The sequence below is a fragment of the Tamandua tetradactyla genome, chromosome 3 (genome assembly GCF_023851605.1).
Source record: "Tamandua tetradactyla isolate mTamTet1 chromosome 3, mTamTet1.pri, whole genome shotgun sequence".
Taxonomy (NCBI): domain Eukaryota; kingdom Metazoa; phylum Chordata; class Mammalia; order Pilosa; family Myrmecophagidae; genus Tamandua; species Tamandua tetradactyla.
The window spans coordinates 23,357,627-23,383,190 of NC_135329.1; the positions used below are offsets into that span (position 1 = coordinate 23,357,627).

At 57.6% G+C, this 25,564-nt stretch overlaps 2 protein-coding genes and 1 long non-coding RNA gene across 11 annotated transcripts; 2 read left to right on the top strand and 1 right to left on the bottom strand.

Moving 5' to 3' along the window:
• The first annotated feature begins 579 nt into the window (after positions 1-579).
• On the top strand, positions 580-13,741 carry PDLIM2 (PDZ and LIM domain 2). Of its 6 annotated transcripts, none has more exons than XM_077152766.1 (11): positions 580-700; positions 1,259-1,345; positions 3,632-3,726; positions 4,449-4,600; positions 6,545-6,614; positions 6,733-6,884; positions 7,022-7,097; positions 9,850-9,932; positions 10,169-10,314; positions 11,861-11,978; positions 13,125-13,741. In XM_077152766.1, exons 3-11 carry the CDS (start codon positions 3,634-3,636, stop codon positions 13,300-13,302), a joined length of 1,068 nt encoding a protein of 355 aa, XP_077008881.1. In that variant the 5' UTR covers positions 580-700; positions 1,259-1,345; positions 3,632-3,633; the 3' UTR covers positions 13,303-13,741. The 6 variants fall into 6 exon arrangements, with proteins under 6 accessions (XP_077008881.1, XP_077008882.1, XP_077008880.1 ...); XM_077152767.1 differs by lacking the exon at positions 580-700 and adding an exon at positions 990-1,101; XM_077152765.1 differs by lacking the exon at positions 580-700 and having other exon boundaries at positions 1,119-1,345.
• Positions 13,742-14,860: 1,119 nt separating this feature from the next.
• LOC143677135 (uncharacterized) lies at positions 14,861-20,932 on the bottom strand. 2 transcript variants are annotated; one of them, XR_013172398.1, is made up of 3 exons: positions 20,775-20,932; positions 15,808-15,939; positions 14,861-15,513 (listed from the first exon to the last, which is right to left on the bottom strand). It is a non-coding gene; the product is annotated as an uncharacterized LOC143677135 (long non-coding RNA). The 2 variants fall into 2 exon arrangements; XR_013172397.1 differs by having other exon boundaries at positions 15,808-15,942.
• Positions 17,845-25,466, top strand: C3H8orf58 (chromosome 3 C8orf58 homolog). Of its 3 annotated transcripts, none has more exons than XM_077152760.1 (7): positions 17,845-18,133; positions 21,827-22,332; positions 22,693-22,833; positions 22,972-23,083; positions 23,215-23,327; positions 23,516-23,622; positions 24,115-25,466. In XM_077152760.1, exons 1-7 carry the CDS (start codon positions 18,007-18,009, stop codon positions 24,272-24,274), a joined length of 1,266 nt encoding a protein of 421 aa, XP_077008875.1. In that variant the 5' UTR covers positions 17,845-18,006; the 3' UTR covers positions 24,275-25,466. The 3 variants fall into 3 exon arrangements, with proteins under 3 accessions (XP_077008875.1, XP_077008876.1, XP_077008877.1); XM_077152761.1 differs by having other exon boundaries at positions 17,851-18,133; positions 23,519-23,622; positions 24,115-25,461; XM_077152762.1 differs by lacking the exon at positions 17,845-18,133 and adding an exon at positions 20,490-20,608 and having other exon boundaries at positions 24,115-25,464.
• Positions 25,467-25,564: the final 98 nt, after the last annotated feature.

Below are 25,564 nucleotides of genomic sequence, written 5' to 3' on the forward strand. Positions count from 1 at the left end.
GATCCCTTATCCCAGCTCATTTTACATTCCCTGATACCCTCATAAAAATTATGAAGATTGAGACTTCTTTTCTCTGGAGCAGAAACCAAATCCACACCCCCTCAGATGGCCCTGAAACTTCCCACAGCACTCAAACTCAAGCCCCTGGGCTGCCTGCCAGATTGCCTTGCCCCATCTCTGGGCCTTGACCTGGCTTAAGGAGGGAAGTGGAGGAAGCCTGATGGGGGAGGGCGGGGCCCAGGGGCAGCTGTTCGACCTAGGGCACTTGGGAGTGTTCACCCCATTATTGTGATGAGTGAGTGCCTTGCCCACGCTCTCAGAGGTGTTGGGAGCAGAAAGGCACTCTCTCCTATTCCTTGGGGACATACCCTGGGAGGGTCACCACCTTGGTCTTTGTTGTGGGTTTTGTGAGTGTATAACCCACACTGCAGGAAATCCTGCAGATGAACCTGTAGATAGAACAGAGACTGTCCAGAGCAAAGGCAGGAGTATAGCCAAGTGTAAAACAGCCCCTGCCATAAGTGGGGAGGGGGAGGAGAAGGAAGGGAACATGTTCACTCAACAGCTATTTATTAGTGCCCGCCGTGGGCCAGGCCCTGTGGAGATCTGGAAATGAGCAATGCACCAAGCAAAAGCCCTGTCCCTTTTGGAAATCTGGTGTCAGCACTTTGTAAGGAGGGGCAGTCTGCACAACAGGAGGGTAAGTCAGACATTATCCTCCTTTAGCACATGGGGAAACTGAGGCCCGGAGGAACTGAGGTCCTATAGCTAGCAAGAGGCAGATCTGGCATTTAAGGCCTGGTTCTGTGTGCCCCCAGAAGCTGTGGGTCCAGTATAGTTGGGTAGGTAGAACAGGTGCTTCAGGAAAAGTGGCCAGACCAGGAGTCACAGGACAGGGCACTGGGAGACTGGTTTGCACACACCAAAGGCAGGGTCTGTAGGAGGGCAGGGGTAGGCTGGAGGTGGGCTGGACTGTGTGTTCAGGGTGGACCAGACACAGGGCTGACACGGGCAGGCAGAGAAGGGTGGCCAGAACACTCCTTGCAGAGGGAACTCGGAAGGAATGACTCACAGCTGAGGCAGGCAGCTTACAGCTCACAGGTATGCTCCCTGGAAACAGTCCAGACTGCCAGAGAGAGTGCAAAGACCACGGGGCAATTGGATTTTGTGACTCTCGGGGAACGATTTGCCAGGTGGTTCCCCCTTCCTGAGCTGGTACCTGGGGCCACCTCTATGACTGGCTTCTCTCGATCCCTAGAGCCTAGGGTCCCAGTGGTCAGCCAAGGACGTGGGGACAGCAGCCTGTGGTGATTGTCGGGGTCGCCCACCCAGTGGAGGGGGTCAGGTAAGAGCAGCCAGGGGTGGGGAAGCTGTCGCACAAGAGGGTGCCCTGCCCACCCACCCCATGCCCCGTCCTCGCCTGCCCAGCCAGGAGTCTTCTCATCTGCCACTGGGCCGGGCCGAGTCGCCCTGAGTGGAGCGGGCTTGTAGGGGGCGGCGAGAGGCGGCAGCATCCGGGAGCTCGGCGCTTGGGGAGAACCGCAGGGGCCGCAGCCCGGGCTGAGGGAGGGCGCGGGCCGTCCGGGAATGGGGCTGAGGCCGGCTGAGGGCGGCCCCTGGGTTAGGTTTGTGGGTGTCGAGGCTGCCTGTGCGCCAGCGTCTGAGCCGGCGGACCGACCCAGACGGGCCAAGCCAGCGCTCCCCGCCGCCGGCCTTAGGGGAGGGGGCGCCCCAGGGCCCCTTGGAAGGGGATGAGGGCGTGGGACGCTGCCGGACTGGCAGTCGGCTGTCTACGAGGTGGGACCTGAGACCTGTCACTATGACGCTGCCCCTGCGCTCAGGGGGGGAAGTTGTGAGGGTGGGGTGGGGGGAGCGCCTCCGTCTCTAGGGGGCCCTAGGGAGAGACACTCCTCCCCCGCGGCGGGCCAGGTGTCAGCACCCGGGGCTTGGCTAGGCGGAGGGGACGGCTTCCCGGGCCAGGGGCGGCGGCAGGGGCGGCTCCGGGATCACATGGGCGGAGGCAGGTCCGGGAGCCCCGGGCGGGCTCTCCCCAGAGCCGGGCAGACGGCGGCGGCGGCGGCGGGAGCGGCGTCTCCTCGCCTCCCCTCCTTCCCTTCGCTCCCGGGACTGGCCGCCCAGCCCCACAGGTGAGCGCGAGCCAGGTGAGCGCGCCCACCTGCGCCCCCTCCGCTCGGCCCGGCCTGGGACTCAGGGCTCCCCTCAGCGCCGAGCTGGCTGGCGGCACCCGGCGCCCGGGGCTCTCTCTGCAGCCGGCTGCTGCGCCCCGGACCCTGCTCGCCGCCCGCAGCCCCTCTCCCTACAGCCTGACCTCGGTGCTGGCGCCCCGCGCTCTGGGCTCGGCCGGGCTCGGCCCGGTGCTCCTCCTCCAGCCCCCGGCCCTCGGGTACTTTGGCCTCGGGGCAGAGGCGGCCTCAGAACTGTGCGAGCCGGCCCGACGGGCTGGGCACCCCCGGGGCCACCGTCAGCACGGAGTCCACAGGCCGGCTCAAAGGTCTGGGAACGTCAGGGCGGCCTGGGGGCCTGAGGAGGGACAGAGGGGAGGCCCTGGCAAAAGAGAAGCCAGTTGGCAGGGATAAGGAGAACAGACCGCTTGCCTGGGTACCCCCTTCCTGGGGTCTTAAACACTGAAAGCGGCCCTGGTGTCCTTGGCAGGCTCTGGTAGCATCTGCAGCCTCTGGGCCTCCCCAGGGGCAGCCCCAGGGTGGGTGCTGGCTGGACAATGACCTAGCCTGGCACCGCAGCTTCCTGCATGGGTTGGCTCCTGGCTCCAAAACTTGAGGCTCAGGAAATGCTACAAGGCCCTGGTGCAGTGCAGGGACACTCCCTTGTGCCTTGGAGGGGGCAGTGGACGGAGGTCTGTGGCCCCAGCTGGCGGGCAGCATGGGTCGGCTCACAGGCTCAGGGAGCAGTCGGCCTGCCCTGGCTGTCCAGCATCTGGGGTGGCTGTGCCCAGAGGGAGGATGAGTCCTATCCTTCTGGCTGGGGCTGTTTAGAGGCCCCTGGGGGTGCCTGGCCTTGCCCGCCGGAACCACATTTCCAGAGCCCACCTGGCAGCCAGAAGGACCCCCTCGATGACCCTGGCCTCAGCCAGCCCCCACCCAGCGGGCTGCTTGCACAGCCTATGGCAGAGCCACCCCCTGTCTTGCTCTTGCTCCTGTTCCCAGAGCCCTGCTCTCCCCAGGCTGCCCGCCTACCCTCCCCCAGAGAGGGGAGGAAGTACCTCGTGCTGTGGGTTTTGGGGACAGGAAGCCAGCACTAGTGGGTCTTAACAGCCCTGATGGTGGAGGAGGGGGAGAGGGAGGAAATGCTGACATTTCCACTGCTTGCCAGTCCCTGCCCACCCACTCTCCAGCAAGCCCCTGCCTGGTACCCTGGACAGCCTGCCTCCCGGGAGCCGTTCAGCTGAGGGCCGCGGGAAGGGGAACTCAAAGACATGGTTTCCCAGGGTGGGGGAAGTGAAAGGGGGGGAGGGAGTTGTTCACTTCCTCTACCCACCCCACCCAGCCCCAGCCCCTGACTGGCTCTCTGTGACACTGCCTACCCTTCTCCTGTCCTTTTGCCTCTCTTACCACCTCCCAGCGTTTCTACCTCTGGGTCCCCTCTTCCTCAGGTATGGTGCTGACGGTGGACGTGGCGGGGCCAGCTCCCTGGGGCTTCCGTATCGCGGGGGGCAGGGATTTCCACACGCCCATCACAGTGACCAAGGTAAGGGCTAGTCCCAGGAGACCAGAGGCGCCCCCCCCCCCCAAAGCGAAGCGAGCCTGGCCCAGTTCACTCAGGGCCCCACAGACACCTTTCTTTTGCTGTTCTGGAGCCAGAGGCTTCTCGGGGAGCTGGCCCGGAGGGGTGGGCGCTGTTTCCGTGGCGATGAGGCTCTGGCCACCTCAGGAGCAGGCTTCAAGGGAGTGCAAGGGAGCAGGGCCAAGCACAGGGCCAGCGCTTTTCTCCTCCGTCACTACCTCCACGCCTGTGGTGACCATTTGGGGTAGTTACTAGAACAAGAGCCCTGAGTTCTTGTTTCCTCTTGACCCAGGCCCGGGCCCAGGCTGAGGAGGGCCAGTTGTGCAGGCAGCCACCTGCAAGGCTCTCTGTCCCAGAATATTTCCAGTTACACTTCCCGAAACTCTGCCATCGCACTCTCTCTGGGACGCCCCCATCAGAATGCCAGCGCTGGGGGATGGGACGTGGTGTGGGATTGCCACTTCAGCTTTTGGAGGGGATTAGCTGCTGGCTGGCTGAGAGCAAGGCCTGGGGCAGACTGTGGCTGCCAGGGAGAGGGACATTAAAGGGGGTGGTAGGCAACCTAGTTCAAGCCGGCTTCTGGGTTTCTTGGGCAGGAGCGAGGGAAGTCCTCTCTCCTCCGTCCCTCGCCCTGTTCGGCACTGTCTGTGCACGGGCATCCACTCACCAGCTCTTCATCCCCTAAGGTAACTGAGCGGAGCAAGGCGGAGGCTGCGGACCTCCGACCCGGCGACATCATTGTGGCCATCAATGGGGAGAGTGCAGAGGGCATGCTTCAAGCCGAGGCCCAGAGCAAGATCCGCCAGAGCCCCTCGCCCCTGCGGCTGCAGCTGGACCGGTAGGGCCTCCTCCTCTGTGGGCCAGCTAAGGTTCTCCCTCTGCTCCGCCAGCCCGCTGCCCACAGCCCGGCCTGGCTTGAGCCCTTTCTGCTCATTTGCAAGCAGGCTTTGAGGCAGTGGGCTGAGGGATGTCCCTGGCCCCAGCTGGGGGAAGGTGGGCGCCGGGCTGGGCATGCAGCCACAGGCAGGGCAGGGCGGGCTGGCACCAGCCACCTGGCAGCCCGGGTTTGACTGGTTCCCGAGAGTGTGAAGGGTACAGGGTGTGGGCCTGAAGTGGGTTCAAGAGGGGAAACGTCTGGTTAGATTCTACCCTAGTCTGGGTCTCCAGGTCCCCTGCCTTCAAGAGGAGGTGGCCTTTGTTTAAATCCCAGGTGGTGCCAGGAATTCTGGGGCTTCATTCCCCATGGACCCCCTCCATCCTTCCCCATCTGGTAAAGGCCGATTCCCAGGCTGATAGGCTTTTGAGCCCGGAGGCAGTGGTTTGCGGGGTGGGGGGTGGGGGGAGCAGGTGGCTCCTTGGGGTGGGACATCACAGTGAGTCACAGGTCAGGAATGCCAGGATTTGCCTCAGCCAGGAGAGCCCTTTCTGGGCGGATCTTGAACCTGAGTCATATGTCTTCTGCCTCTCTGCCACTGTCCCCCACCACCAGCTGCTCTCTGGGCTCTGCTTCCCTGTCCTCTCTTTGCCCCAAGGCCCTGACGGAGCTGCCGAAGCTGTTCCCAGGACGAAGTGGCAGCCCCGGCCCTGCTAGTGACTCCTTCATGCCATTCTGGAGCATGAGTGTTCACAGGAGAGGGATGCAGAGGAGGAGGGTGGGAAGTACCCATGGCATCTGGGAATGGGACCAAAACCTACAGGAGGCTGCCATCCAGGCGGGGGCGGGCCAGGGAACTGCTGACCCCAGCGCTTCCGCTCAGCTCCTCCTCAGTGGGGGCTGGCTGAGTCCCCCAGGCCACCAGCTCCATACCTGACAAGTCAGGGCTCCTTGGCAGGTCTTTTTTTTTGTGGCACCCCTGACCCCTCCCAACTCCCTAAAAGACCTCTCAAGCTTCCCGAACCCCTTTGGAAGCAAGAAGTGCTCTGGGCCGGAGCAACAACCAGCCCCTCCCAGACTGACCCCACACCCAGCCCCAAGGCTGGTGACCGAGGCTCCTGCTGGCTTCTCTAGAAGTGGCGATGGCCCTCGGTCCCCATTCTCAGCCAGCTCCAGACCCTCGAATGACCTCAGCTAGGAAGGGCTTTGGAAGGGGGGCCTGAAGAGCTGCGGGTGGGGGGCAGCCCCCTCACTGGTGGCTGTGATGGGAGGGGCACCTTGGCCTGTTTGTTGCCTGGGCAACTGCCCGCCTAGGAGGGCGGGGGGGCAGTGTCCATCCTTTTATTTTTTTTAGTGGGGAGAAACCTGTGGAAGGGACCTTTGTGAAGTGACCTCTGAAAGATACTAAAGCCATCAGGCTGGGGGACAAGCCTCTGTTTGGGGGAAGTGGGTAGCTGGCCTGGCCACTGCCTGACTTTAGAACCTTGGCAACTCACTTCCGTGGGTCAGAGACAAGGGATTGTAGGATAGCAACAAGCTCCTCCCCAAAATGGATCTAGAAACTGCTCACCAGTGACCAGGTCTCTCTGAAATAAAGAGGGGAAAAAAGTAGGGGGTGATAATATAAGGAATTTTAAAATTAAATTAAAATTATTGAATTTAAATAATTTTTTTTTCTGAAAGCATGTCCTTTCTACTTTTTGGTGCTAAACTGCTCTTTCTTTTAAGAAAGCATAGTGGTAGTTGATTGTTTGTTTGTTTTTCAGTTTGGCAAAGTTACAAGTTGACTACCCCATGTCCTAAGTTTTGGATATTTTACTAGTCTTGAGATTCCGGTAGGGGGTCTGGGGGTCCATGAACTCTGCAGCCCCTCCCCTGGGTCTTCTCCCCCCTCTCTTGGTTCCTCAGGTCCCGGGCAGCCTCTCCCGGGCAGGCCAATGGGGAGAGCTCCTTGGAAGTGCTGGCTACCCGCTTCCAGGTAAGACCGGGCCCTGCCAGCCCCCCGAAACCCCTGAAGGGAGGGCCAGGCCTGAGGGGTTGGCCCAGTGGGGTGTGGCCGGAGTGGCCCAGCTCTTCCTGGCCCTGTCTCTCCGCAGGGCTCCGTGAGGACCCACCCGGACGGCCAGTCCTCCCTGAGGTCCTCCTACTCCAGCTCCGCCTCCCTCAGCCCCCGGCTCGGCAGCCCCTTCTCCAGCCCACCACCCAGCAGCCCGCAGGCCCTCACCGGAGAGGGGGTGATCAGCCGCAGGTGAGGGCAAGGCAGGTGCCCGGGCCACCTGGGCCACTGGAGCTGAGCTGGACTGGGCCTCTCAAAGTCCCCCTCCTCTCCTGGGGCAGTCTGGGTGGGGTCCCTGACACCTGCAACGTCCACTTCCCGCATTTCAGTTTCCAGAGCCCGGTGCACTCCCCGGTCCTCGTTGCTGACCAATTGTCCTATGGGGGCCGCCCTGGAAGCCGACAGGTAAGGGTCCCGTGCAAGGAAAAAGCCAAAGAAACTAAGAACCTCCCATTCCAGATGGGTTGTCAGTGGTGTCCCCTGGGGCTGCAGGCAGCGGGCACCCTATGTGCCACTGGGGAGTCAGTGCCTCCTTCTCCTGGAGACAAACCCTCACCTTCCCTGAGCTGGGAGGCCGTTGCTTCTGGTGGGGGGTCATGTTTGCGGTGCCCCCCGGCCCTGCCTGCCCAGATGGCCCTTCCATCTCCTTTCACTCCTGTTCTCCCCCAACAGACCCTCCTTCCTGCTGACTTCCTCCCTTCTCAGTGTGTTTCTCTTGGGCTGGGGCTGAAATAGTTTTGCTGCTGTTGTTGGGATGATTCCCTTTTGGCTTTGGCTGCATCTCTTGAATGCATTCCTTGCTATTCCAAGCCCCATGTCCGCCCCCAACCCCCAGCCCCCCAGTCCCCTACTTTCTCCTCCTGCCTCAGCCCTGGGAACCACCAGTGGAACTGTGGCTCTGCATTCTACTCATGCTTGGTCTGCTCTTCTCTTCCCATCTCCCTCGGACCCCCCAGGCCCCACTGTCCACTCACGCAGCCTGACGCACCCTTGGTGGCATTTCTCCTCTCCAAGATTGAGGTGGGGAGGTCGTTCGTCCTGGGCCACAGCTGCTGGGGGCAGAGGGGGCTATATCCAGCAGCAGGGGTGAAGGGGATGCAGCCCAGCTGCTGGAATTGATTCTGCTGGGTTGATTCTGCATTCCAGAAAACAGAGTTTGGGGGTGGGTGGAGGAGGGTACTAGAAACTGGGGTCTCTGGAGGAAGAAGGAATGAGGGGGTGGGGTGCCCAGGAAGGTTCCCTGGTGGCCTGCTGGGTGCCTGCCCCACCCAGTGGCTTGTAGGCACTGTGGGGCCTGGTGAGCTATTAGATTAGATCCCTGTCTTTAAGGAATTTAAAATGTAGTTGTGGAGATAAGACAAACATGCAAAAGCAATTTTGGAACAATTAAGGATTAAACAGTGTGGTATTAATTATAAAAGCAGGAGGCATTCTGGGAGGGGAGAGAGATGAGTGTGGGCTGGGGTGGCCTGGGAAAGCTTTGTCAGGAATTTTGCTAGACATTGAAGGTAGGACTTGGTGGGATTTAGAGAGGAGACTGAGGAGAGGAGGTTGGACATGGTGGCACGTGGGGGAAATGGTGCAAGCAGAGACCTGAGGGTTTGGGGGTTGGGGACCCCAAGGGGAGAGCCTCTCAAAGAGTGTGTTGGGCTGAGATGAGCCAGCAATGACCTTGGCCTAGGGAGAGCATGGCTGGGTAGGGGACAGAGGCGATGGTGGATGAAGTGGGGGCCGCCATGTCTGCCGTGGCCGTGGACTTCCTGCTGGCTGCTGAGCTGACAAAGGCTGCAAAGGGCCCAAGGCCCAGGACACCCCAGCCCTCCCGCTGCCTTTCTGGGAATTGGCAGTCGCCCCCTCCTTGGAGAGTAGATGCAAAAGCAGAAGAAAGCATCTCTTCCCCTAGATGGACAGACGGTCTAGGCTTGGGAAGGGAGCTTGGGCCGGACTCCAGCTGTCCCCCAGCACCTCAGGTTGGGTGCTCCTGTGCAAGGCATATGCTGGCCTGCCTAGGACAGTGAGATGTGGCATGACTTTTGAGTATGAGGTGCTGCTGTCCTTCCCAAGGAAAGTAGCCCACAGTCCGTCGGTTGACAGCACAGCACCAGACAGACATCCAGGAGCCTGGAGTGGAATCCTAAGCCTTGGGTGGCTTATGTGAGCCACTGGCCATCTGGTCCTCAGCCTCCTCACCCGTTACACTTTTCACCCAAGAACCCTGCAAGCAGAGGAGCGTGAGCTGACGGACAAAGGGCTGTCTTCTAAACAGTTCTTTGAAATTTCCTCTTTTAGCTTCAGAGTTCATGCAATTTTTTCCACTCTACCCCACAATTTTAAAAGCAGAGGGAACTGGCTTCCCAGGAGGTTGTGCCTTCCACCCTGCCTGGTTTTGGTGGGTGGGACTGGATGTCCTCCGAGGCTTTCTCTTCCACTTAGCTGGTGCAGGCTGCTCAAGCACATTACTTTGGGAGATGGTAGTGGAGGAGGGAGCAGAGTTGGGGGGGCGGATACCAGTCGGAAATGGGCTGCGGGAGCTACAATGAGGCTACAGGGAAGATTTCCATGCGGGGAGCAAGGTGAGCCCCAGAGGGACCAGGCCACCTGGGGAAGGGGTGCTGCTCCTCCTTGGGGTGTGGGCTCCCCAAGTCTCTTGGGACAGGACCGGATGGCCAAAAGAGGCCAGTCAGCCCAGACCCTGGTCTTCCGAGGGTGGGTATAAGCCCCTTCGCTCCACACCTCTGTTTCTATTTCCTTGTTGCATGAGGGTCAGTTTACTTCTTATCTGCTTGTTCTGTTGGAATGGCACCAGGCCTCAGTATGTGACCTCTTTGACAGCACATGGCAGGACACAGCAGAGTGTGACATTCATGGTGTCCATGCATCATCCTTCTGTCCCCTGCCTGATGCCCTCAAGAGCCCACATACCTCCGCAAATGGACACAAAGTCCCCCTTCCCAGCTGGCCCTCCTCCCCTTCTCCTGGAGCCCACCAGCCCTTGGTGCCCAGCTTGAGGGTGGGTTCAGAGGGCCTGCTGGTCAGCAAGGGCGGGGGGCCCTCTGGTGTCAGGCCGGAGGAACAGCCGGGCCTGGCGGCACTGTGGGGGGTGCGGCTGGAGGCTCCCACCACTGACTCCTCCCCTGGCTACTCCTCCACCCCACAGGCTGGCCGCGGCCGCGCTGGCGATTCGGCCGTGCTGGTGCTGCCGCCTTCCCCAGGGCCCCACTCCTCCAGCCCCAGGCTCAGGTACCTGCAGGCCTGGGAGGGCTGGGGTGGGATCTGGGGAAGGTGAAAGACGAGGAGGGAGACTGGTTTCTCCGCAAGGGATGGACGGTCCCCTCCCCTCTAAGCCCCAGTTGGCTCTCCTCCAGCTCCCAGAACCATTTCCTATGGGGGCATTCTTCTCCTGCCCCCCCATCCTTGTCCTAACATCCGGGGACTGGGACCCTCATTCCTGGCTGCCTCCTGCCCCCACCCGACAGTGTGGACTCAGAAGGGGGCAGCCACTTCCTGGAAGAAGACTCGGAAGCCTTCAAGATGCTGCAGGAAAATCGTGAGGGGCGGGTGACCCCCCGGCAGTCCAGCTCCTTCCGGCTCCTGCAGGAAGCCCTGGAGGCTGAAGAGAGAGGTGAGGGGACCCAGGGGCTTGGGGTAGGACGTCCCTGGAGTATTTCCTAAGTGCATGGTAAGTGCTCATCACAGGACTAGGCACTCAGGGGGGCAGATCCGTGGAAGACACAGCCCCTGCCCTTAAGGAGCTGACTGTCCAGGGGTCGGCCCAGGTGTACACCCAGGGCCAACTGGGATAAGGAAGGCGGGAAGGGATGGTAAAGGGGTGGAGGCCCCTGGGGGCTGGGCTCCGGGGAAAGCTTCTTAGAGGAAGGGAGATTTGAATTGCCCCTTGAAGAAGGATCAAGGCGTCAACCAAGGACCTTAAGAGGGTGGTAGGGAGGGCTGTGGAATGTGGAGTCTGGCAGCAAGGGAGCTCTGGGGTGTGGGAGAGAGGGCAGCGTGCCTGGCAGCACGGGGATGGTGGCGGAGGCTCCTGGCACGCCCGGCCATGGAGCGCCGGAACCCAGGAGCGTCGGTGGAGTAACAGTGCCAGGCCGTGCGCGACGCCAAAATGAGCGGAACAGACAACTTGCCTGTCATTTATGAAGCCATTCAACATTTACGGTGCCCTCCTCCGGCCCAGACGTGTGCGCTGTGGAGGGCACAAAAGGTGGCCGTAGCGCCACGCCCGCCCCTGAGGAACGTTTATCCAGAGGGCAGACTTGCACAGTTCAAAAGGATGTGGAAGGCACTGCAGGGGCTTCTAGAAGCCTTCAGAATGATCACTCTGACAGTAGTGTGTGCATATGTGCATGTGAGTGTGTGTGTGAGCACGTGTGTGCAGAGGGTGGGGACACAGCCGAGTCCTGGGAGAGATGGCAGGCGCCTGGCATGGACAGTGGCATCAAGGACGGCCACGATGGGGTGAGCCAGGAGAAGTGTGCGAGCGGCAGAATGCCCAGGGGCTGGGGCCGGTTCTAGCTCTGATGTTTAGATCCCAGGGGCCCTCACAGAGGCAACCTTGCCCATCCTGGCCTAGGAGAGGGCCCAGGGAGCGAGGCAGCAGAGTAGGGGAGAGTGCAATGGCTCAGCCCAAGAAGACCTCCTGACCTCATCGTAGGAGCCAAAGCATCCTAGGCTGCAAAAATAGGGACAATGCCTGCCCAGTAATATCGGTACATCACCTTAACAATGTCTAAGGTTCTAAAGCGATAATGCATATGAAAGCCCTTTGAAAGATGTACAAAGGTGCTGTGGTGCTGTAATTACCTGTTATTATTGTCTATTGATGTCACCATTGCTGGGGCAAAGAGAGGAAAAGCCTGCTTTGCCTGACGGGTCAGGAGGTGAGCATGGCCTCTCACATTTGCCTGGGTCTGGGCAAACTCTCCCTCCAGGCGGCTCCGCGCAGGTGTCCAACCTCGGCCAGTGTTTCTGGAATTGTCTTCTGTCTCCATTACCGACTTCTCATGGCCAGTGTTACTTTAGAGGCCCCCTTGTGAGTGGGTCTCTTACAGGTTTCCTCGGGTCAGTTTTGGAAGGAGGGTGGAGTGTACGTAACTAAATACAGCCCAGGGGATGCTGGTGGGTGAGCGCTGATGTGTCTGTCCCACCCCTCCCAGGTGGCACACCTGCCTTCCTGCCCAGCTTGCTGAGTCCCCAGGCCTCCCTGGCCACCGGCAGGGCCCTGGCCACCCCACCCAAGCTCCACACGTGTGAGAAGTGCAGCACCAGCATCGCGTGAGTGTGGGGGCCCCGGGATGGGGCAGGGCACACGGACCCGGGATGCTCTCAGGAAGGGCTGGGCCTTCAGGGGTTAATGGAGGCCACCCAAACAGGGACCTGGAGGGGAGCATTTGCCCCTGCAGGTTTTGTGATGGCTATTTTCCGCCTTCTTAGGAGGCCTGCACTGGCTTCTCCCCGCTGCATCTCCTCTCTCTTCTCCCCAGTCCCAGCTCTGTCCCTCCCTCTCCCTACCCTCCTCCCCTGGCCAGAGGAGTAAGAAATGCTACTGCTTTTGATTTCTCCTCAATGATCTCAAAGCTTTGGAGATTTGCCTCGGCATAAGTCACCTCCTCTTGGAAAACAGCGCTCTTTCCCACTCCCTCACCCCCTTTGACACTGAATCAGTTTTCCAGAGGTAGGCTTATTTCTCTCGATGGGTGGCATGAGAATGCAACCACATTCTCTAGAAAATTGCTGAAAGTTGCCTCAGGTAAACTTCTCAGGGGCACAGTGGTCAGGCTTAGGGCAGATCCTTTCACCTCTCTGGGCTTTAGTGTTTTAGTCTGCAGAGTGGGGTGATATCTAGTCTTTGTGCTATGCCGAAATAAAGAAAATAGCGTGTTTTATGTAGTGGTTCTCAAAGGAACATGCATCAGAATCACCTGGAGAGCTTGTTAAAACCCCAGGAGGTGAACAGGGCCCCAGGATTTGCATTTATAACTGGTTCCCAGGTGGTGCTGAAGCTGCTGGCTCTGGGACTATCCTTTGAGAGCTGCTGCTCCATAAAAACGAAGGCAAACCTGCACCGGGTTTCTTGGTCTTTGTGTGGGGAGGGATAGTTTCCTTTCTTTTCATTCCGGACGCTGGTGGTGGAGTGTGTGGTGGGGGGTGGGCTGTGCAGTGGGGGTGTGGGGATGTGTGTTGATGGGGGGGTGGGGGGTGCAGATGTGGGGGTATGGGGGGGAGTGGGGTGGGCGGTGTAGATGTGGGGGTGTGTTGTGGGGGGCCGGGCGTGTGGTGGAAGTGAATTCCTGAGGGGAGGCTGCACAGTCAAGTCTCCGGGAAGGTTCTGGGTGCTCCCCCCGGGTCCTGACGGCTGGCTGGGCGACGAGCCTCGGGCCTCCTTGCTGCCCGGAGCTAACAGCTGTCCCCGCCCTGCAGGAACCAGGCCGTGCGCATCCAGGACGGGAGGTACCGCCACCCCGGCTGCTACACGTGCGCAGACTGCGGGCTGAACCTGAAGATGCGAGGACACTTTTGGGTGGGGGATGAGCTGTACTGCGAGAAGCACGCCCGCCAGCGATACTGCCCGCCCTCCGCCGGCAGCTCGCACGCCTGACGTTCCCGCCGTGCTCTCAGCCCTGCCTTTAACTGACCCAGAGGCTTTGGGGGCACCTACTGGCCAGGAGCCGTGCCACTAAGTTGGCATGGAAGGGGTAGTGGTGGGTGGTGGTTCTTAGGAGAACTCAGTTTGCAGGACTGAGGCCCCTTCACCCTTCCTGGGCGAGGCCAGAGCTGAGACTCCTCTGGGTTTGTGGGTGCGAGGGCAGCCTCATCTCCACAGGCCCCTCCTAGTTGCTTTCAAGCTTCTCCCCTTCAGGAATGTGCCACAGTCTAGGGGAAGCCGCTTTCACTATCATTGTGCACAGGTGTTAAGCAGGTGGGATAAGGAGATGAGTATCTAGCAGAGGAGTGGGCCAGAGGCCTCAGGTATTCTTTGACATATGGGCTCTATGAATATATATACATAGACAAAATAAAGAAGCTGCTACCCTCTTGCCGCTTCTCTTTCCCTCAATCCTTAGGTCTGAGCTTCTCCCCCAAACTGGATGGAGAGTCAATAATATTTAATAGTCTTTCTCATTTCCCCCTCCCTCAAAGTCTCTACCCCACCTGGAATTCCAGTACCTGGCATTTTCCCACTGGAGATGCTTGCTTCTTTTGGGTTGGGAGTTGTGCTCTTCTTAATCCTTTTGTAAAGATGTCCATTTTCCTGGGATAGAAATCTAACACTTCAGAGGGAATGAATTTCTCACTGGGAGCATGAAGAGGGCAAGGGATGCTGGAGGGCAGGAAGCAGAGGAGCAAGGAGGAGCACCCCAGAGGCCCATTCGGCCCGAGGGCCGTGCTGGGGAGACAGATCGCCTCTCAGCCAGCCCTGGGTGGGGCCAGCTTCCCCTGCGCCCGCTCTCTGCTTGGTGTGGGCAGCCCAGCTCACTGACCTGCACAGATGCACCAGGAGGGCAGGAAGGGGGGCCGCGGTGATGTCCAGGAGGGCAACATCTAGCACCCCTCCTGCGCACACTGGAGGCTGTCTGCTCCTGTGTGCGAAAGAATCACCAGAAGTAACCCGAGCCAAGGGCTGCAGGCTAGCCTTGCCCAGCAGGGTCGCGCCAGAGCCCAAGACAATCTCAGCAGAGGTCCCACCATCAGCAGCCACCACCAAGGGCTGTTCAGCCCGAAGCCAGAGCTGTTTGGCCAGAAGCCGACACCTCTTCCCTGGGAGCCGCTGCTTGCTGCTTTGGTGGCTGATGTGCAACACAATGCACATGTCCAGTGCTTAGCGTCCTTATGGCTTTGAGTCAGAGCCAAGGGAGCACTGGCCTCCTGCCAGCCCCAACGGCCACCTCCGGTCTGAATTCCAGAGGACATTTTGGAAAGGTCCTACAGGTGCTGCTGGGTGCCCTAGACCACCCCCTCCACCCCCTTCGCCCCCAATCACCTGGTTTACTTCACAGGAAAGATCAAAGCTGGGCTTCAGGGGATGGTTAAGGCTGGTGTCTGACTCTTCAGGGAGGAATCTTTTGTTTTGTTTTTATAATTTAAAATTTTTTTAAATACCAAAAAAAACCAAACAAATGCAAACATTCATAACTTTTGATCATTCCATTCTACATATATAATCAGCAGTTCACAATATCATCACATAGTTGCATATTCATCATCATGATCATTTCTTGGAATATTTGAATCTATTCAGAAAAAGAAAAAGACAACAGAAAAAAATTCATATATACCATTACCCCCTCCCCTCCCCCTCACCGATCACCAGCATTTCACTCTAAATTTATTTTAACATTTGCTCCCCTGATTATTATCTTTATTTCATATGTTTTACTCGTCTGTTGATAAGGTAGATAAAAGGAGCATCAGACACAAGGTTTTCACAATCACACAGTCACATTGTGAAAGCTATATCATTATACAATCATCTTCAAGAAACATGGCTACTGGAACACAACTCCACATTTTCAGGCAGTTCCCTTCCAGCCTCTCTGCTACATCTTGACTAACAAGGTGATATCTACGTAATGCATAAGAATAACCTCCAGGATAACCTCTCAACTCTGTTTGGAGTCGCTCAGCTATTGACACTTAATTTCTCATTTTGCTCTTCCCCCTTTTGGTCGAGGTGGTTTTCTCAATCCCTTGATGCTGAGTCCCAGCTCATTCCAGGATTTCTGTCCCACGTTGCCAGGAAAGTCCACACCCCTGGGAGTCATGTCCCACGTAGCCAGGGGGAGGGTGGTGAGTTTGCTTGTTGTGTTGGCTGGAGAGAGAGGCCACATCTGAGCAACAAAAGAGGTTCTCTGGGGAGTGACTCTTAGGCCTAATTTTAAGAAGGCTTGACCTATCCTTTGTGGGGTTAAGTTTCATATGAACAAACCCCAAGATTGGGGGCTCAGCCTATAGCTTTGGTTGTCCACACTACTTGTGAGAATATCAAGAATTCAACTTGGGAAAGTTGAATTTTCCTCGGGGAGGAATCTTGATGGACATTCTGCTTATGTTGCCTCCTCAGGCACCTGTTGATATAATTTACACCTTGGTACACTCGTCTCACCTTTTGCCTGGATGGCTGCCTGAGTACCGGCCTTTATTTGTATAGAAGACATCCAGGCACTCCCTCTGGCTCAGGAAGACAATGGGGCGGAATCCATCAGGTCAGAAATGGGAATAGCCTCCTTGGCGCCATCTACTGTCAGAAAAGGGGGGAATTAATGCTTACACAAATTTGGTTCTAGGAATATGTAGTGCTTTCTTGGAACTAATAGCCAAGTGGCCAGCATTTGAGCCCGCAAGAATGAAATAATAGTATGTGACAGTGCATGCTAAAGGCTAAGGTGGAACATGCAGGAGTGCCACCTGAGTTCAGGGAAGAGGCCACTCTGTGACAGGACAGACAGGACTTGGACAGGTGAAGAGAAAGTGAGGAGAGGATACGTCAGATGGAGAAACACGAGCAATAGTCAGGTAGTCAGGAGTTGGGGAAATGACATTGTGTAGGTGCTAGGGTGACTGCAAGTAGGAAGCTCAATTTATTAGGACAGGGCCTGAAGGGGATAATGAGATAAAATTGGAGGAGGAGATAGGGCAAAATTATAGAGGAGGCTTGAATGCTGAAGAAGTGGTTTGAACTTCAACTTGCACTGGGGACGCTTTGAAAATTTTAAGCAGGGAAGTGACAGGTTGAAAAGTGTGGGATTATTGATATGGTCAGATCCCTGCATGTAACAGACCAGGCTGGGGAGTGAGGACACTTGCTAAATGTGTGGGGGTGAGCTTTTGAATGCCTTCGGAAGGCTAAATGGACTTAAGTTAAAGTCCACCTCCAGCCCTGGATTCTGGGGGGGCCTTGCTCTTTGGCTGTGGCACCAGGGCTCCCACAGACTGCCAGGCGCCCTGAGGGGCAGCCACACAACCAGCCTGAGCTTGGGAGGGAATTTCTTTGGAAGCTAGAGTTAGTAACTAAACCAGTTTGTCAGCAGAGGAGTTTTGGGCAGTCTTTGATCTTTTACCCCTGGCCTCAACTTCACCCCAAGTCAGCTCTGAGCCCCCACCCTCTCTGACTCCAGACATAGGGGTGCGGGTAAGGGAGGAGAGCTGCCCTTTGCTGTGAAAATTTCTCTTCCAGTGCTCTCTTCACTTCTTTATGTGTTTTGTGGAGTAATTTCAGAGATGATGACAGATTAGAGTTCAAAGTGGCCGGAGAGAGCATATAATTCAACCCTCTTCGGGGAAAGATGGAAAAGAGACTTCCCAAAGCTACCCAGATAGACAATAGCAGTGGCTAACATTTTAGAGCACTTTTGGTGCCAGGGACATTTTTTTTTTTTTGTATGCTGCATGGTGGGGGGGGGGGTCACATTTCATTCTTTTTCCATGTGACTGTCCCATAATTGCAGCACCACTTGTTGAATATTTATTGGTAGGGGAGGGAAGAGCATGTGCAGGGAATCAAACCTGGGTCTCCCACATGGCAGGTGAGAAGGCTATCACTGAGGTACCCTTGCACCCTGTGCCAGGGACATTTTAAGGGCTTTCACTCATTTATTCCTTGAGCACTGAGGTGTAGGTATTGTCCTCATTCTTGTTTTAGAGAGGAAGAAACTGAGGCACAGGTTGGCCAAGTAATGTGTCCAAGGAAATCTAGTGTCTTAGTTAGCCCGAGCTTCTGTAACCACCTACCACAGCCTAGTAAAAGTCACAGGAATTTATTGTCTCCGTTTTTGAGGCTAGAAGTCCGAAATTAAGGTGTGGGCAGGCTCGTGCCCCCCCCCCCCCCCCCCCCCGTGGTGGCTGCACAGCATTCGGTACCTCAGCCTCGGCCTCGGCCCTGTGTACGTCTCTCTCCTATCTGTCTTTTTCTCCTGACTGTCCATATTTCCTCGGCGTTTAAAGACTCTGGTCATTTGGGCTTAAAGCCTGCCCTGATTCCTTTTAGCCTCATCTTTTTTTTTTTTCTTTTTAGTCTATCCTTTGTGGGTATAAGTTTCATATGAACAAACCCCAAGATTGAGGGCTCGGCCTATTGATTTGGTTGTCCCCACTGCTTGTGAGAATATCAGGAATTCTCCAAATGGGAAAGTTAAAAATTTCCCCCTTTCTTGCCATTCCCCCAAGGGTACTTTGGAAATACTTTTTTATTCACCGTTCAAATCACTCTGGGATTTAATCATATTGGCTTAAAGTCCACCCTGATTCCTTTTAGCCTCATCTTGCCGAATATCATCTATGTGGGCTCACAGCCTCCGTTCGGGACATGACTGAATCCGCGGCACCCAGCTGGCAAGGGGTGGGGTGGAGTGGATCTGGGAGCCTGCCTCCCAAGTTTCTAACTTGCCAGGGGGTTGTTCCTGCCCCTCTGTCACCTCAGGACAGCCTCCCAGGTACAGTGGCCCACCTCCAGCCCCTCCCAGCCCTCTCCAGCCCGTCAGGAGCCGCCCCCAGCTCTGGCTTTGCCCTTTCCTCCCACAAGGCCTCGTTCAAGGCTGAGCTCACAGGAAACCGCTTCCTGAAGCCGGCTTTCCCCGGGGGGTGGGGGGGCTGGGAGGCGGCCCCGGCCTGAGGGATGCCTCCACACCGGCTCCCCACGTAGCGGTGCATCCCGCCAGGCCGGCAGCCCAGGGGTGGCCGGGTCACCTCCCCATTTCTTCATGCATCACTCAAAGCGCGAGGGTTCTCTTCGGGTGGCAGGCACCTCGAAGGAGAGGCCAGGAGAGGGGCGTGCAGGGGCACGGAGCGCTGTGGGTGGTGAAGGGCTGGCTGGCTCCTCGCGCGGGGCTGCCACAGTCGGTGTGGCAGAAGCCAAACGGGAAGGCAGCCCGCGGGGTCCCCACCCTGGCTCCCTGCCACGGTGACAGCAATATTCAGGCTGGCTGGGACTGGAACATGCCCAGGGGTGTGGTGGCCATGGCCTGGGGAGGAGTGTGTGTAGGATGTGCATGTGTTGTGTGTGTGGGGAGTTCTTGTGAGCCACACACAAAGCCTTGTGCTGAGACGCTGCATTCCTGCTGGCCGGGCTTCCTGTTTCCAGATGCATTCCTGCCCCAGAGTCACCAGGGAGACGGCTTGGAATCCGGCCCCACATTCTCCACGTTCAGGGCGGGATCTGGCAGAGGCTCTCTCCCTTTACCTCCCCACCCTTTCACTTTGGGGGGGGGGGGGTGCGGGGAAGCCATCTGGCTCATCCCCCCCCTACTCTTTTACCTAGGAGGGCTGAGGTGGAGTCTGCCCAGCTTGGGGGTTTTGGTGCCACACATCCTGAGTTCCTGACTGTCCCAGCCTTCCCAGGTTCCCCTCTCTGTATATGGAAAAGGATCTGGAGGAACAAGCAGGGTTTTCCAGAGGATAGGGTGGGGAGCGGGCCACCCAGAGGACCCTTTGTTTGCAGGTAAGGCCAGGGCTTACCCTTAAAGTGAAACTCGAGGTGTTAAAAGATGGTCTACAAGGCAGGCCTCTGACTCTCACTCTGCGGCTCCCAGTTGGGCTGTGGGCTTTCATTTCTCTATCTCATAAAGTTAGGATCTGACGGTTTGTGGCTCCCTGAAGAAGGCTCCTGCATAGGATGTTTGAGCCCAGGTAGGAAGGTGTGAACATAGCGGACATGCTGTCTTCTTCCTAGGTAACAGCCACTCCCTCCCAGGGACTCTGGCTCTAGCCCCCTCCCCCAGAAGCTCAGGTGCAAGATGGCACGTCCACAGCTTCCTCATCTGCCTGAGATTTGGGTCCTGCTGAGATTGTTCCAGCCCTGCCCCCTCCATCAGGGGCCTCCAGACCCAGTCTGCTTTCCAGGCTGGTCCCACCCTCAGCAGCAGCGGGGTTCCCAGCCCCTTTCAGGATGGGGGATGGAATCCCAGGGGCTGAAAGGGGCTTGGGATGGGGGCAGGGAGGCATTTATAGGTTCATCAGCCTCCAGGCTGCTCCCTCCTCCCACTGGCTCTCTTCTTCCTCAGATACTGGAAACCCAGCCCCAGTTTCACGGTACCTGGGTGAGGAATAGGTAGCAGAGAAGCACTGGGTTCAGATCTCGTCCAGGACACGCATTTGGCACCAGATTACAAAATAACCTCTGCAGTTGCAAAAGATTTACCCCCCCACCCCCCCAGCCTCACTTAACCCAACGACCCCATAAACAGACTGGGCAGGTTCCGGAGGTCACACTTCCTCCCCTTTTTCCGCACAAGGTTTCTCAAAGGCTGAGTGCCTTGCCCCAAGACGCCCGCGTCCACATCAGCGCCCGCTCGCAGCCAGCACGTGGGGCTCCATTTCCTTCCGGGCTCCTGCCCAGTCCTTCCCACCCCACCCCACCCCACGCCCCGGCTCCGTTTGGGCGGCAGGAAGCCGGGCCCGGCGTGTGAACCCGGGGGCGGGGTGACTTCGCGCCCTGAGCCCCACAGCATCCTAAGCGGGGGCTCCCTAGTCCGGGGAGCACAGCGGATCGGGACCCTCATCTTCGCCCGAGCCAGGATTAGGGGGGCTGCAGAGCTGACAGGACAGGCGGGCCTGGCCCCAGCGCGGCCTCCCCGAGGCGGCCCCGCGCTCCCAGCCGTCCGCGCTCGCGGCCCCGAGCCCCCGCCCCGCCGCGCGCCCCCGCCCCGCGCGCACACCTGCGCGCCCGGCGTCCCCCCAACACGCCCCTTCCCGTCCCCTCCTCCCCCTGCCCCCCCGCTGGGAGTGCCCCGGGGCCGCGCCCAACTGGGCCGGGACGAGTGCGCCAAGCCGACGGCAGCCCGGCGTGGGACGCGGGCGGACTCGCTCTGTCCGCCTGCAGCGGCTGCGGTCCGGGCCCGGCGTCGGCGCCCGGAGCGGGGTCATGCTGGGCCGCCGGCGCGTCTTCGCCGTGGAGCCGCGGAGCGGTCGGGGTGAGTCGTCCCCGCCCCGCCAGCACCGGCCTGGGCTGGAGTCAGGGGCTTCGGGCCTGGCGGGTGGGGATTCTCGAGTTGCGGGTCTCTGCGGACCTGCTCCGTGTCCCCGGGGCCCTCCTTCGGAGCCAACTCCCTGCCCTCGCCTGCCCCACCCCGGCACTACCTTGCTGTGTCCTCCTTGTCTCCTTCCTTTTGAGGGGCCGAGTGATTAATTTGGGGTCGTCGTGAACATTGGAGACCCTCTGGTTTGGGGCGTCAAACCAGCTGCCACCTACTTCCAGCCCTCGGGGCCACTTCTTTCTGATTCCTCTTGTGGTTCCTTCCTGGCCCCGCCTGAAGGATGCCTGGATCTGCTGCCCCCTCCCCCAACCAGCAGTTCAGAAAAGCCCCTCTGTGGAGACCCTTTTACAATGAGAGCCTGCTGGGGTGGGCTTCCTGACTGACTTCCTTGCTCAGAGGCCGTGGGTTTGCATTCCACCACTCTGCCTCAGCTGCCTGCATGACATGGTCACCTCTCCATCCTCTCCAGCCCGTTTCTGCATCATTACAGTTGGAGCGCAGGAGAGCCTGGTACAGAGGGGACCAGAAGTGGTGGCAAGTCTACTTCTTCCTGCAGTTCCCTTTCTTTCGCTTAGTTTTAATTTTCACAAAATCTTCACTATTTCATGGACAAAAGTCCCAAATGGTTGTAGCTGTTGTTATTTTTATCACCTTCCTGGGTGAACTCCAGGAGACACCTGATCTTGCCTCCTGCTGCCACCAGGCCTCTTAGGGCAGTTTGAGCTGAGGCTTCTGTCTTTGTACCTTTTCCCTCCCCGCCCGGTGGCTTGGACCCCCTCCATGCAGCCCCCTCCTGCAAGGTAAGAAGCTGCAGAGCCTGTGGTCTTAGAGCACAAGGGCTCCTGGGAAGAGATGACCCTCACCTACAAACGAAGACAGGCCATTAGAGGAGCTGATGGATGTGACTAAGAGAGGGCTTTGCCCACCTAACAGCCCATATTATGGGTTAGTTGTTATCAATTATTGTTACAAGAGAATCCTATCCAAACATTTCCCAGCGAGAGTCAGAGATACCTTGGCCGGGCCGTGGCTCTCCAGGCTCCTCCTATCCCTGCTTGCCAGGGATACTCCTCCCTGGGAGAATGCTGCTGGCCTCCAGAAATGCTGGGGGCGTTGGGGGTGGCCTTCCCAGCCCCATACCGCCTCTCCTTACAGATGGCGAGGAGCTGACGCATGGTTGTGTAGTGCCTGGAGTCACCAGCACCTACAGACGAATCCTGGACGGTGTTGTTTGGTGCCCATCGGACCCCTGGGATGGAGATGACGAGCTGAAAGGTCTTGGGAGGCAGGTGCCGCTTCTCAAACTGGCTTCCCAGGACTCGGGAGTGGAGATGGCGGTTGGGGACATCTCTCTGGCCACCTCACCGGGCCTTTCTCAGGACTCTCTGGACTTTGAGTCTGCGGAGAGTCCTGAGCCCCTGGCCCTCGCTGCCATGGATTCTCCTGGAGAGCTGGGCAGGCTCCTGGCCAGCCGGAAGCTGGAGCAGGTGCGAGAGCGGTCCTGCCAGCTCCCGATCTCTGCTGCCGGCTTGCCACAACACCACCAGCACCCCCAGCTGCTGAGCAAGACTGAGTGTGAAGTGGCCCTTTTTGGAGCAGGGGAACAAGAGGCCACTGAGGCAGAAGCTGACCTAGAGGCAAACCTGGAAGAAGCAGAGGTGGTGAGTGCCAACTCTCAAGCTGGAAGAAGAGTGGAATGGAGAGAGGTCTTTCTCATCAAAGCAGATGGGGGAGCTTGCCCAACCCCCTTTTTCTCTTTGGAGCTCTCTCTGGTGGAGCATTCCTTGCCCCTAATTAATGGGTTGTATCATAGCTTCTTATCCTCAACCTACTCCCAGTTGTAAGTAGCCACCCCCGCAGAAGGGGTCCCAGCAAGGCAGGGCACTGGGGAAACCGGCAGGGGGTGTGTGCTCCTCCTCTGCCCGTCCACTCTGCTGGCCAGCTGCTGGTTAGATACTGGCTGCCCAGAGAAGGACTCTGGTTGTATTCCAAAGTCTTCCCTAGTTCACTGTGTCCCACAGGTGGGGAGATTGGAGGCTGAAGCCTGGGCCACCCTCCCAGGGCAGGGTCTTCGCTACCTGGAATACCTGTGCCTAGTGCTGGAGCACATGGCGAGGCTCCAGCAGCTCTACCTGCAGCTGCAGACCCAGAGGCCTCCTGGGGTGAGTGAGCCACAGGGTGGTCAGGTGTATGGGCAGGTGTGGGTGGTGGTGGTGGTGGGGTAAGAGGCAGAGGGATGGGCCCCAACAGCCCCAGCCTTCTAGTTAGACCCTGATCACCTCTGTATCTTCCATACACAGGATCCTGAAGAGGAAGAGCAGGTGACCCTGACCCCTTCACCTTCACCCCCACATTCCCCAAGCAATAAGGTGCAGGGGCCATGGGAGCTGCTAAGCCAGACAAAGGAGACAGGTGAGGGGGCATTTATGCCTACCTTCCCCCTGCCCTGCCTGCCTGGGGCTCCACCAGCAGACCCCTTGAGCCTGGATAAATAGGGTAGGTTCCCATTCTTGGCTGTGGATAACCTGGCTCTCTTTCTAAAGGAGGAAAAGCAACCGCACTCTCAAAAGTGGGGGCCCTCAGCGCTCACCTTACCAGGCTGCCCGAGGCACCAGCAGAGCCGGTTCATACCTTCCCATCCTCTCAGGGACATAAGGTAGGTGAGAGATATGCATGGAAGGCAGGTGGTGGAATAGGGTGGGCATGGCGGTGTGGTTGGGGTACGTGGACACCCCTAAGGACAGGACTCCCGTGAGCAGCAGTGGTGAGAGCTCTCTCTGGGAGCTGGGTCTGGGGCAGGTGTGCGTGGGGACGCTCCATAGTGACCTCTCACCCTCCGCTCAGCAGGATCTCTCCCACTGGGACAAGGTCAAGGTCCTGCTCAACCGGATCCGCGGGAGAAGACCTCGACACCCTGAGAACCCTGGGCCTCCCGATGGGCCCGCCCGTGGGTGAGGACCTGGGTTCAGGCAGCGGGTGGAGACGGATGGACCAGGATGCAGCCCGGCACCACTCAGGCCTAGGCAGTCTTAGGAAGGGAGCTATATTAGAACTGAGTGGGGAGAAAAGCACTTCCCCAAGGCCACACAGTAAGTCAGTGGCAGAAACAGGATCCGAACATGGGAAGTTTTCTCACCCCAGCACAGCAAGCTCGTACCAATTCCCCCCCCCCCCCCCCCCCCCCATGTAGGCCAGCTTCCAGAATTGGCAGAGTGGGAGGGAGCAGAGCAGGAGAGAGGTACAGGCAAAGCATTCCAGAGTGGGTGAAATCCATCATGCTTGGGGGTAGGGGAGGGGTTAATAGGTGCATAATTCTTCTCAGGGAAGAAGCCCTATGTCAGTTCATATCCCAGATAGCTGGTAAGCAATGTGCTGTCAACTCCAGGGCCCTTGTTACTTTTTTTTCTTTCTTCTGGCCTGATGCTTCCTTTCCTTCTCTGCAGGATTGAGTCAAGGGACTTCCCTGAAAAAACCCAGTGCCACCCCCATCGGAAGAATTTTATGCCATCATTAGTGATTAAGAAGCAACCAGCGAAAACCTTTCTGTCTGCTAAGACTTCCTGGTGCAGAGACATGACCCTAGGTGGAGGGGATGTGCAGTGAAGTCTTCTTCCTCGACCTTTGCCCTGTTGCTGCTTCTTGTCACTGCCAGGAAAAGCTGCTAATGCTCACCCTTCCCTCCGAGGCAAGGACTGAATCTTTCTCTGCTGAGCAGCTTGGCAGGTGGCCCTGGTTCCCAGAGAGACCCTGAAGTGTGGCAGTTCCAAGCCTGCTGCCCGGTTGTCAGAAATCCCTGGGCTTATCAATGTGAACTAACTTATTTATCAAGCATCCTCCGAGCATGTTTGGCACGGTAATCTGTCCGGGCCCAGCATGTTGCTGTTGTGTATTTATGTATAGTTTTGTCTATATGTCTTTCTCTATATATCTATATGAAACTGACAGTGTTGTGAAATGGCTGGATCCAACCTGGAATAATGCACCCAAAAGGGTCAGTTTATTTGGGTGAGGTAACTGCAGAAGAATGGAGCTGTTCTTTATCCTACATTTGGAAGTTACTGGTCTGGATTTCTACTTTCCTCCTCCAACTTGCCTGGGCAACCATGGTACAGGCCAGTGCTGCCTTGATTGCCTCTGCGTTGTGTTTTGTTCCTGGAGCAGAGCTCCTGAAGACTGCACCAGGAATGGGGAGGATCAGGCACAACGAGGGGGAGGTGGCATGGGGATCTGCAAGGTCAATTCTCAGCTGCTCTGCTCCATACTAGCTTTTACATGTCAGCTCTGAAACCAGAAGCCCATAGGACTTTTAGAGCTTGAGAAAGTCTTTTAAACTTTTCTGAGCCACAGCTTCCTACTTAATGCCCGAATGAGATAATGATGCCTGCCCTACCTACCTCACAGGCGTGTTATGAGGATAAAATGAGATTAAAATGTCTCAAAGTGCCTTGTGAACTGTTAAATGAGTAGGAAAAGGGAGGCTGTGGGTGTTGGAGGGAGGATAAACTGGGATTGCTTATGGGGACTAAAATAGCCAGTGATTAGCAGCAAGACTCCGAGCAAGTCATTTCATTGAGTCTCTTAGGTTTCAGATGTGAGAAATAGGGCACTAATTCCTGATCTGCTTCCCTCTCAGGGTTGTTGTGAGGAGTAAAGGAAATGTCCATAAAATCTCTTTATAAAGGTCTGCCTAAGTATTATGAATGGTTTATTTTATTATAGCCCCTTAGGCAACTAGGTCTTTGTAATTGAGAAAGGTTTAAAGCTTAATCTGCAGGTACCCAGAAGATGGGAGGTGTGTGTGGGGTGTGGATGCTGGAAGGGCAGGGTAAGGGATGTTTCCTAGAAGTGGCCATTGATCAAGCATCCTCCAGTCAGGAGGGGCTGGTACTTTTG